The following is a 12160-nucleotide window of genomic DNA, read 5'->3' on the forward strand; positions in this document are numbered from 1 at the left end:
AGAAAAATGCAAGAGTTAAAATTTTTGATTGACAAAATATGAGGAAGAAAAATATATTTATTTTTAATATAAACATATATAATATTTTTCATAAAATGAAAACAAATTTATTTCTTCTTCTTCTTCTTCTTCTTCTTTTCTACCTTGACATTCTTATATAACGGAACTTTAGCTTTATTTCTATCAGTAAAATCTTTTGAGACAAATTTCCAAAATGGTGAAGTTTTGGCTAATATTGCTGCTAACGCTGACTTGCTGTTTCTAATTGTGGACATATTTTGTTTACTCTTCTTTCCTATTTCCGTTAAGAACTTTATTATATCAGACGCTGAACCATCAAAAAAATCACAATTTTTTCTTCCACAAAACTTCCACCAATCCTTAATTGTTCTTTCGTACAGCTCTAAAGTTGTATTTGAATATAAATCAAGAGTACTATTAATTGCTTCCTTCGAGAAATTTTCTTTCAACAATGTATCCTTGATAATTCGTTCAATACCAGGATAATCTTTCTGAAAAAATAAAATAACATGATATACTATATAGATATCAAATGTAAATATTTTTTAAATATTTTATTTCTATTTATTCTTCTAAACGGTTTTGTAAAGTGCCCTAAAATTTTATTAATGCTGCAAAAAGTATTTCAATCCCAAGAAAAACATCTTTGTTCAAAAAAGTTCCGAAAAGTAAAGTTTTTGTAATTGTCCAAACAATTACTGAAATAAGAGTTTACCAAGTAAAATTTATAACTAAAGTTTTAATATTGAATTGTAACAAATATAAAATTTAACTTAATGATTAACATAGCTAATGAAATCCAATTATTCGTCATAATAAAAAATGTCTATTAAAAGTAATTTTAAGATCTTGGCGTCAATAATGTTTCTAATAATGAAAGTATTGACGCCAAGATCTTAAAATTGCTTTTAATAGAAATTTTTCATTTTGACGAATAATTGAATGTTTTTGTTGGGATTATATATTGTACCAAACTTTCAGATTCATCCGTTTTTTTGAATTTCTTCGCTGGAGATGAACAATTGTCTGTAGATGAATAATCGTCTGTAAATGAACCATCGTCTGTAAATGAACCATCGTCTGTACATGAACCATCGTCTGTACATGAACCATCGTCTGTAGATGAATAATCGTCTGTAGATGAATAATCGTCTGTAGATGAGCAATCGTCTGTAGAATCCTCATCGAATCTGAAATTGTTGTTTTAAGAGAGTAAAATTAATTAAATAAAGATTTTAAAGATGAATATAATTTGCGTTAAAATAAAAAAATTAATTAATACTAATCTTACCCTTCAGCTAAAATTTCCTGAGAGACAAATTTCCAAAATGGTGAAGTTTTGCCTAATATTGCTGATAACGCTGACTTGCTGTTTTCAATTGTCTTCTGATTTTGATTACTCTTCTCGCCAATTTCCGTTAAGAAGTCTATTATATCAGACGCTGAGCCATCATAAAAATCACATTTTTCTCTTTTACAAAACTTCCACCAATCCTGAATTGTTTTTTCATATAGCTCTAGAGTTGTCTTTGAATATAATTTAAGAGTACTATTAATTGATTTCGGCTTGAAATTTTCTGTCAATAATGTTTTCTTCAGAATTTTTACAATATCAGGACAATCTTTCTGAAAATATAAAAAATAACATATATAAAATCTAAATATTTTTTAAAAATATTTTATTTTTTCATTAATGACGCATTAATTATTTTTTATTATTATATACTGTACCAAACTTTTAGATGTACTCATTTTTTCTGAATTGATCACTGAAGGTGAAGAATTGTCAATAAAATCCTCATCGATCCTGAAATTGTTGTTTTAAGAGAGAAAAATTAATTTTTTTAATCAAAATTTTTTAAAGAATTTGTTTTAACAATTTTTTTAACAAATACATAGTGTTTTTTTTAAACTAACAGTACTATTCGATTCTACCCAAAAAACTACTACAAAAACATGTATGACTCAATTTTTTTTAAATCTCCTTAATAATTTTTAATTCTCTTTTTTTAAATCTTAATTTACAATAATTGTATTGTAACTGTTTATAATAATTTTTTAACAAGAAGGGAGATTTAAAAACATTGAGTCATACATTATTTTGTAGTAATTTTTTGAGTAGAATCGAATGGTACTGTTAATTTTAAAAAAACACTGTTTGTTTATTTGTTTATAACAAATTTAAAAAAAATATTTTAATTAAAAAGTTATAACTAAAACTCAGGCGGTGATCACAATTAACATTTTTTTTTATATCTGCGTCCCTGTTCACAGGAGCATTTGGTTTAGAGTGTCGCCAAACCGCAGACTCTGATCCCCCTCGATTTATTTTATTTAGTTTATGACTTTTGAGTTCTGACTGTTACTAATTTCTTAAGATTGTATCTTTTGTACTTAAATTATTATTTTTCTTTTAAGTATTATTTTTTACCTAATCCTTTTTCTCCCCTTGAATTAATAAAATCTTCTAAAAAGCCTACAATTTTTTATATTATTTTCTTATACAAGGCAACAAATATAAAATAAATTTTCCTACTTAAAAAAAAAATAAAACCTAAATAACTGTTTAGAATATCTATCAACTAGTACTATTTCTAGAATAAATTTTAATAAGGTTAAAATTATGTTTTACTATTTTTCATTACAATATAATATTTCAGATGTAGTATTTACAAAATTATCATTTAAAAGAAAAATTTGATTTGTTAAAAAATATTACATTCTTAATACTAAGGTGTGACCTACCTCGATTCACGTATTCACAAACACTCACAATTTATAAATATTTCGAGAATTAATTTTCGAATTTTTTTAAGTGATCTACTCTTGACGCTGATCACTGACAAAAAGAACATATTTCAATTGTGCATGCCGGTCGCATGGTTTCAGATTTTCGTCTCTTCTCCCTCTTCTCTTTCCAGTTATTAGTCATCACTTTGACCTTCAAAAGTCAGTTTTATGTTTTAGTTTCTTTCCATTTTACTTGATGCACAGAAAAAATGAATTAGTAATCTTATATTTAGAGGAAAAATCCTCTCGAAACAAAAGTATTTCACTTGAATGTAGAATATTTTTAATCATTGTTGTTGAATGTTTTCTTCCACCAATTCTTAATTATTTTTAGAAAAGCTTTCTTGTAGGAGATTTTGGTGATAAAAAAAGTTTCTGGTGATGTTTTCATAACCCTCCTGGATTCTGAAATAGTTTTAAAGAAATTAATTATATATTTATTGGCTGAAAATATTTTTGAAATTGAACATATGATAAAAAGATTGTTATAAAACTTCAAGAAATCGAGTCTTCGACTCGGAGAAATTGATTTCTTCATGTTTTATAATAATTTGAATTATAAAAAAAATAAAAATTTTTTAATACGGAAGGGTGGACCTACCTTGCAGTGCTCTTACAACTTCAAGAAAACACAAATGACAATGAATGTTAAAAATTCTTAAAAGTAAACTACCAATGACGTTGGTTGCAGTCGAAATGAACAACAACTTTCTATTTTATGCCGGTCGCGCAGAATGCATATTTTCGTTTCCTTCTTCTTCTTATTGCAGTTAGTCATCACTGACGCTTAAGTCAGTCGTGTAACATGGAAAGGTGCAACTATGGTGTCTTCTTAATTTTTATTTTATAAAAATTACTTTCTACTGAACGTAAAGTTCAAAATACGTGGAAAATAAAAATTTTTCGCAGACAACAACTATGTGATATATTTACAGACATTGGTAAGTTTTCACAGAAGACATATTTTTATCTATTAGGGACTTTTGAAAAATCTGCATTAAGCATTTTAAGGTTACTTGGGGTTGGTAATGAAGAAAAGTGTCAACGACCGTTACCAGAAGCATCTGCGCTTGCGCCATTCCAATCTTCTCATTGGTAGAAAATGGCGCGCTTATTTGAAATACTCTATTTAAAAAACGCTATTTTATGTAATTTAATTTAATAAAAAATAATTAGTTAAAATAATAATAATAATAAATAATAATAGTAATAAGAATAATAAAAATAATAATATAATAATAATAATAATAATAATAATAATAATAATAATAATAATAATAAGAATAATAAAAATAATAAAATAATAATAATAGTAATAAGAATAATAAAAATAATATAATAATAATAATAATAGTGTGATTATGTAATTAGTCTTTTTGCAGGCATAGTGTATGTAAAATAATTGTTACATCAAAGACTAATAAATTAAAAAAATAATAATAAATAAATATAACAAAATTGCAACAATAAAAATTTTTCATTAAAAATATTCTATTAAAAATGTGTGTTCAAAGAAAATTAACCTAATTTTGATAAAAATTTTTCGAAAAATGAAATGTTTTTGATAGAAATAGAAATTGTTTGGCTGATAATAAAGAAGATGATTCGACGAGATAAGATTAGTGGCTCAGTGGCTGGTGTGTCTTATCAAATTGTACGTGACAGTGCTTTAGTTGCGTTTCACCAGCAGTTGCATGAACATAATATTAAATATGTATTTTATTGTCGATATAAAATAATAATGTGTATGTGTGTTAAGCAAAAATTTTATTAAACTAGTTACTTTTTTCTTTCGTAGTGAAAAAACATGATATTTTAAGAGGTGAATGAATAATAATAAAAAGTGCTTTAAATATTATATATATATTTTTTCTTATCAATTGAGAATGAACAGTGAATTAAAATAATTTCTTATTGGTATGTTTCATTGCCCTCTGTTCACAATCATCATGCATGTATTTAATTATTATTGTTGCATGTGCATTTGATGATTAACTTAACTCCAATTTACGATTTCATTGCTTTGCTTTTAATAAACAATAATAATAACAATAATATAAATTATTAATTAATTAATTGTAAAAAATATATAATTTTTGACTTTTTGTTTATTACTATTATTACGTATTATAACTATATTTTAATTATTATTATTATTATTAATATTTCTTAGTTAATAAATCGTTCAATTAATTATAATTATAAAAAATATATAATTATTTGTTTATAACTTACTAATTATTAATTTCATCATTACTATAATATTATTATTGTTAATATTTATTATGTAGTTAATAAATAGATTTATTAAATAATAAAACCAAATATTTAAAATATATTTATAATAAACAATTATTTATAATAATTATTATAATTATTTATATGTATAAATAAAAATGAATAAAAAATAGAATAATTAAAAAATGAAATAGTAAATAAAAAGTTTATTTGTTTATTATTATAAATTAAAATTCATTATTATTTGCAATGATAATTGTTATTGAACGCATTAAATTTCGAAAAATAATTTCGAGTAATAAATAATTACTCAACTTAAATTTTATTAAAATTATTATAATTTGTTTTTTTACTAATTATTGTTCTAATAAAGTATTTTTCTTAAAATTTAGTTTTTTGAAAGAAAATTATCGACCTAGGGAAAAAATACTCAATGAAAAGGACAAATATTTATTGTTCTGATGGTCCACTTGGACTTAAATTTTTATAATTTTTGAGAGAAGAAAAAGATGTCAATCATGAAGAAGAATAATTTAAAGGCACCTGATGGTGGATGGGGTTGGGTTATTGTTTTCGCAACGGCTTTAAACAGCGTAAGTAAATTTATTACTTTATATATATTTTTTTTAATTAATTTTTTTTTTATATAGATATTCTGTTTATAGGGTAGGGTGGGGCATTACTATTCGCGGGGCGTAACTATTCTTTGTCCTGGAGAGAAAACTATTCATCCGATTAAAGTTTTTTTTACACTGTATACTTGTCATGTGAAATGAACATTGTACGCCACATTTGAGCTTCTGGCGCCATCTATCATTGGAGTTAGGTACCCAAATGTGATTTTGATATACTCGCTTACTTGTTTTCACTCATTTAGTCTGCCATTGTAAATAGTGATAAACGGTCGGAAAAATTATCGGAAAAATTATTTCTAAAGTCAAATTTAGTGCTGAACACGAATATCATAATGGATTTTTGATATTCTATTGTTCAAAAATTTTACAAGTGTTTTTTCAAAAAATGGGCGGATGGGGCGTAACTATTCTTCCACTGATGACAGCAAAAACTACAAAACAGTGTATTTTTTTGTGTGTGCTTGTTTCTAGGTTAGAATTGTAAGAAATTGGAAGAAAAAAACCAGAAAAAATCCTCCAATTAACAAATTAATTTATATATTTTTTTAGTATTATATCATTAATAGCTGCAAGAATAGTTACGCCCCTCGTTTTTTTCGACATCAAAAAAATTTTTTTTTCGTAAAATCGCTGTAGTTCGGAACAGAATCGAGTTACAGCAAAATGATACATGGCAAAATTGTAGCTAAGAAGTCAAGCTTTCAAACGGTTCTACTCATTTTTTTATTTTTTTTTATATACATTTTATAGACTCAAAAATCCAAACAAGAATAGTAATGCCCCACCCTACCCTATAATATTATTTTTAAATTAATTTTTCAATTCTAATGGAATTAATATTAATTTAATTAGAAATAATTATAGTAATAATTAATTATAATTAAAATCAATTGTAATTAAATAAAGTTTGCATTCTTTTTGAATTGAAAAATGTTCTCCATTCAATTTTTCAGATGGTGACAATTCCAATTTTACAAGGTTTCGCATTGATATTCAAAGAAAGATTTGACGTTTTAAATTTAACCGCCACTGAAGTGACAACAATAATGAGTTGTAATTCCTTTTTTGGTATGATATTGGGAATATTTAATGGACCATTGATAACAATTTTTGGCTATAGAAAAACGGCAATTCTTGGAACTCTTGTATTCACATTGGGAGTCGTGTATACTGCATTTTCATCAACATTTTTAGATTTCATCATTGGTTATGGAATGCTAACGTGTAAGCAAAAATTAAATTACAAATACTTTTTTTTATTTTTAGGTATTTGCGAATTAGCGGTTTTTTTTCTTTTCGTTTGTGTCGAATAGGAAGAAAATTGATATATGAGAAGTTTGCGCGCGCAGTACGCGAGGAGTGGGGATAGAGTATTCTGGGAATCCCCCTCACCCGTATTCGGCGCGCGCAACACTTTTAGCGTATTGCTTTGAGACTTATTGTACGCTACTTTACGACTTGTTATTTAATACTTATTAATATAATTAATAAAGTTATAATTTATAAATAATAAAGAAATAATAAAAAGATAATAAAAAATAATAAAAAAAATGATAAAATAATAATAAAAAAATAACAAAATATTAAAAAAATATTAAAAAACTAATAAATTAATAAAAATTAATATAATAATAGATAATAAAATAAATTTATAATTACCATAATTAATACTTATTAATATAAGTTATACGTTTTCTAAAACTTTCTATCTTTAATTTCATTAACAAAATTTTTAAAAACTTTTTCAGCGCTAGGAATGGGAATAGCGATGTCATCATTCTTTTTCGCGCTAAATTCATATTTCGCAGAAAAAAGGGGTCGAGCAATGGGAATTTCAATGACTATTACTGGAATTGGACCAATTATTTTTCCACTAATTATTTCATATTTACTCTATTTTTATGGTTCTCAGGTGAAAATCAGTAATAAAATATTTTTTATAAAGTATTTTTTTTAAGTAAACTTTATAAAAATAATAAAATATAGGGATAATAAATTTTACAATAATTGACGATAGTGACAATTTTTTTGAATTGTAAATATTTTTTTAAAAATTCAAATTACAAAAATTATAAAATATTTTTTTTTCTTTTTGAAAAGTTTGTAAATTAAAAAATTTTTTTAGGGGACGATGTTATTTCTTGGAGGGTGTAGTTTACACGCTTTAATTGGAGCAATGCTGCTTCAACCAGTGAAATGGCATTCGAAACAGGAGAAAATTTGTGACGAGGGTGAAAATTTCGAATCACGTAATTATATTTTAATTTACTAATAATTTTTTAATTTCATAATTAATTATTTTATTTGTCTAATTATTTATTTGCTCAATTATTTGTTTGTTTAGATATTTGTTTATTTATTTGCTTGTTTATTTATTTATTTTGTTAATTTTTTTCCAGAATATAAATCTCTTCTTCAGGAAATATGTCCCGAATGTACGGAAGATGAGAAAAAGAACAATTCAAACATGAATTTAAAGAAAGGAAGCAATTACGAATTACAAGCAATCGATCTTGGTAATTAGAATTCCAATAAACGAAAAAAGCAAAAAAAATTTTAATTCTGTTTTTCAATACTAATTTTTCCCTTTTTAATTTTTTTAGTACAGTCTGTTAATTTAGGGAGTAGTTTAAACGTTTTTGATGAAACAAAATCATCAGACGATGTTAAAGATGTACCATTAAAAATCATCAATAATTCTAATGGACATTGTCAATTAGCTGAAAGAATTTGCGTTAAATGTGGTACACTTTTTATCATTGACAATATCAATGAGAATATCGAAGAAAAAGTAGGGTGAGGTCATATCATTTTTTTCCCTCTATAGTTATTCTAAATAAACGCAAATAGAAATATAATCAGTTGTGTAATAATAATTATATTCTCTTATTTTTCATGACAAAAAAAAAATTCCTAAATAAAAATTGCAATCTACAGTGGACCGAAAACAAGACGCGAAAAAATAATTTATCTCTTTGGATTGGATTTACTTCGCGATTTGATATTTGTTAATATCACTATGGGAATGTCGGTGGCAATTTTTGCTGAAACAAATTTCTCATCATTGTTGCCAATTATTCTTAAGGAAATGCATTTAACAACATCGCAAATATCAATTGTTATGAGCCTATTGGGAACAATGGATCTTCTTCTACGTGGTATCAGTCCATTTATTGGTCATCAATTGAAGAAATCACCGAGGACCATGTATTTATTTAGTTTGGCATTTCTCATCATTGGCAGAACATGTAATTATCACTGTTACCATTTTTTTATTTTTCTTCCCACCATTTACATAATTAGTTTTATTAATTAATTATCTACTAACAATACCTTTTCAATTTACAAGAGATTTAGGCTGCTTTACCAACAATTTGGGTCGTAAATTTATCAAGCGTTGTTTGCTACTGTAGTGGTAAATTATAATTTCAGATTGATAGTTTCCTTAAATACTTTATAATTTGGAAAAAATGTTCGGAATTTTGGAATTTTTTAGGAAGATTTTTATGAATTACATTTCACAGGAAGAGGAAAGTTAAAAAAGTAGAAAATCTGATAACGTTCCTCACGACAAGAAACAATAAATCATAAAACAGTTAAACAAAGTATCGGAAACTCGGTACCGAAGAATTTATTACAAGCACTGACCTTGGTATCTTGGCGTTAATGGAGGAACTTATCAGTAAATTTTTATGAAGATAACATTTGGAATTTGATATCCTAAAAACAATTATCATTGGGACAAATATTATTAACAAGACACAAGTATTTTTGAAAAGCACCAACAATTTTGTGACAAACACTATAATGATAGTCACTAATTATATTGGTACAGATGACAAAGTTATCGATTAGTCATTATCTATAGACTTGTTTTGAAAATTTAAAAACTTTCACCAACAGTGATGACAGTTGTTTGGGATTGTCGATAATTGTCGACTATTGACAATAATTATTCCTACTAATAATTGCTGCAGATAATAGAAGATGACAACCATCAACAATGATGATGAATATCAACGATTGACAATATTTATCGTTACACATAACTCCTGTAGGTGATAGAGGATAGGAACCACCAACAAGAATGAAAAAATCATCGATTATCCCTAAGCATCTTCACTACTAACTGCTGCAGATTGTAGCAGATGACAACTACCAACAATTGTGACAAGTGTCAATGATTGTCTTTAAGTATTGGAACTAATATTTTTGCAGAAGCTGACAACCGTTAACAATGATGCTAAATGTCGACGATTTTTACTAACTATTAGTACTAATAAATTCTCCAGATAGTAGAGAATGACATCTACCAACAAAGATGCAAAAATTGTCGATTGTTATTAAGTATCACCACTAATGACTACTGCAGATGATAGCAGATGACAACGAACAACAACTGTGATAAATGCCAATGATTGTCACAAACTATTGGAAGTAATATTTTTGCAGACAGTGGAAGATAACAACAATCAAAAACAATGATTGGAATCAAGGATTTTTGCAAATTTTTGGCACTAAAAGTTATTGCTGGTGAAAGATAATAACAACAAGGAACATTGATGAAAATTAAAAATCAAGAAAGATGCAGATAAAGATAGAGATTGTCAAGAACTGTTGGTACTAATAAATGCTGCAGATAATAGAGGATGACAACTACCAACAAAGATGACAAAAATCGTCGAGAGTCAATAAATATTAGCACTAATAGTTAGTGTAGTTGGTATCAGATGATAACAACCAACAATTACAACAAATATCAATGTTTTTCACTAAGTATCGACACTAATAATTTTTGAAGTTGGTAGCAGATGATGACAACGAACAATTGCAACAAATGTCGATCCTTTTGTCATAAAGTGTTGGTATTTAAATTTCTGCAGATGGTAATAGACGACAATGTTCTTTCTATTACTAATAGTAATTCTTCTGTTCTGTTTATTACTAATAGTAATTCTTTTGTTCTGTTTATTACTAATAGTAATTCTTCTAATACCATTGTTTTCTTTAATTTCCAATTCTATTTCAGAACACTTTAGTCAACTTAAACTTTTTTTAATCTGACAATTTCGAATCATCCAAAAAATCATAAAAATTAAAATGATGCTTTAACGAATTCCGTCTCTAAAAATAATGCAAACTTAATTTCTGTTTCAGTGTTGATGTTCACAACAGGTTACATTTCACTTTTGGTAGTAATGACCTGGATGGGCTTTGCAAAGGGAATTCGTGCTGTTTATTCGGTCCTCGTTATTCCCAGTTATGTTCCACTTGAAAGACTCCCATCTGCAAGTAGTCTTCAACAAATTATTGTCGGTTTTCTATCGATGGGAGCTGGTCCTCTAATAGGTTTGTCACTTTTTTCGTTTTTCTTGCAAATAAAAAAAAAAAAAAAATTTTTTTTAATAATCGACAAAACATGACATCATATAATTGTTACAGGTTTCATTAGAGACAAAACCGGAAGTTACAGTCTTGGAATTGCATTCATAAATTGCATGACAGGTTTGACAATATTCATGTGGATGATGGAAATGTTTTTAGTTCCTTCGAAAAATAAAACACAACCAAATAGATAATTAAATTTTATCTTCATCATTATTACATGAAGAAAATCTTTTTTTACAAAAAAAAAGGAAAAAAAATTGTAATTAATATAACATGACTGTGATTTGATTTAAAATATATTATAATAAAGATTAATTACTATTGAATGCATTTCTTTTTTCACATATACGTGAAAGTGGTAAAATTAAAATTCAAATTGAAATGAAAAATGAAGTTTGATATCGTTTTCTAGTTTTAATGTTCAATTATATTTACTATACAGTCATCAGCTGTTAATTAAGGTCGTGTCCTTGTTGAATCCCATTTTGCTTTTGGAACGGATCTAATTAGCGGTGAGGATTCTTGGTCTCGTTTTAAGGAAGTTTGTTGTTTGGGGGGGAGATTTCGAGTCGTCTCTCGTAAAACAATACTGTACACTTTTCCCATAAACTTTTTCCGGTCCCACGTGTTCCCACGCATTTAACAGAGAGAGAATGTCAAAAGTATTTTACCCTAGTGACCCATCATCTTATTCACTAAAGGTGACTTCAATCTTATTTTTCCTCAGTTTCGCTCTGTAATAAATAAATTAATTAATTATAATCTTTTATCGAAAAATTCGCAAATTTTCTTTGAAACATATCTTCTCACTGTATTTTTGTTAATGAAAAAAAAAAAAAAAAATTAAAAATAATAATTAATTAGTTAATTTTTTTTGTAATTAGTTACTAGTCGATTAATTCACATGCATATAAATACATAAATTCAAATATCGATTTCATTTATTATTTATTTACGGATTTTTTTTTATACAAAATATCAAAAAATCGAGTATAAAAAAAATTATTATCCAGTCACTTAATCACACTTTTGTCACACATTAAATTAATTATCACTAATTAATACATTTTTTCTTACTGTAAACTAAA

General features: G+C 26.1%; 2 protein-coding genes across 4 annotated transcripts; one reads left to right on the plus strand and one right to left on the minus strand.

Moving 5' to 3' along the window:
• Positions 1-37: 37 nt before the first annotated feature.
• Positions 38-3550, minus strand: LOC122511812. Its single transcript, XM_043627306.1, has 6 exons — positions 3413-3550; positions 2767-3216; positions 1753-1828; positions 1313-1647; positions 992-1211; positions 38-512 (listed from the first exon to the last, which is right to left on the minus strand). Exons 3-6 carry the CDS (start codon positions 1771-1773, stop codon positions 108-110), a joined length of 981 nt encoding a protein of 326 aa, XP_043483241.1. The 5' UTR covers positions 1774-1828; positions 2767-3216; positions 3413-3550; the 3' UTR covers positions 38-107.
• Positions 3551-3615: 65 nt separating this feature from the next.
• LOC122511810 (monocarboxylate transporter 9-like) lies at positions 3616-11350 on the plus strand. 3 transcript variants are annotated; one of them, XM_043627305.1, is made up of 10 exons: positions 3616-3752; positions 5442-5642; positions 6638-6908; positions 7433-7596; positions 7810-7933; positions 8084-8200; positions 8288-8480; positions 8622-8932; positions 10842-11033; positions 11127-11350. In XM_043627305.1, exons 2-10 carry the CDS (start codon positions 5559-5561, stop codon positions 11261-11263), a joined length of 1593 nt encoding a protein of 530 aa, XP_043483240.1. In that variant the 5' UTR covers positions 3616-3752; positions 5442-5558; the 3' UTR covers positions 11264-11350. The 3 variants fall into 3 exon arrangements, with proteins under 3 accessions (XP_043483240.1, XP_043483238.1, XP_043483237.1); XM_043627303.1 differs by lacking the exon at positions 3616-3752 and adding an exon at positions 4405-4728; XM_043627302.1 differs by lacking the exon at positions 3616-3752 and adding an exon at positions 4405-4633.
• Positions 11351-12160: the final 810 nt, after the last annotated feature.

Source organism: Leptopilina heterotoma, unplaced genomic scaffold (assembly GCF_015476425.1).
Source record: "Leptopilina heterotoma isolate Lh14 unplaced genomic scaffold, ASM1547642v1 Lhet_90, whole genome shotgun sequence".
NCBI lineage: Eukaryota > Metazoa > Arthropoda > Insecta > Hymenoptera > Figitidae > Leptopilina > Leptopilina heterotoma.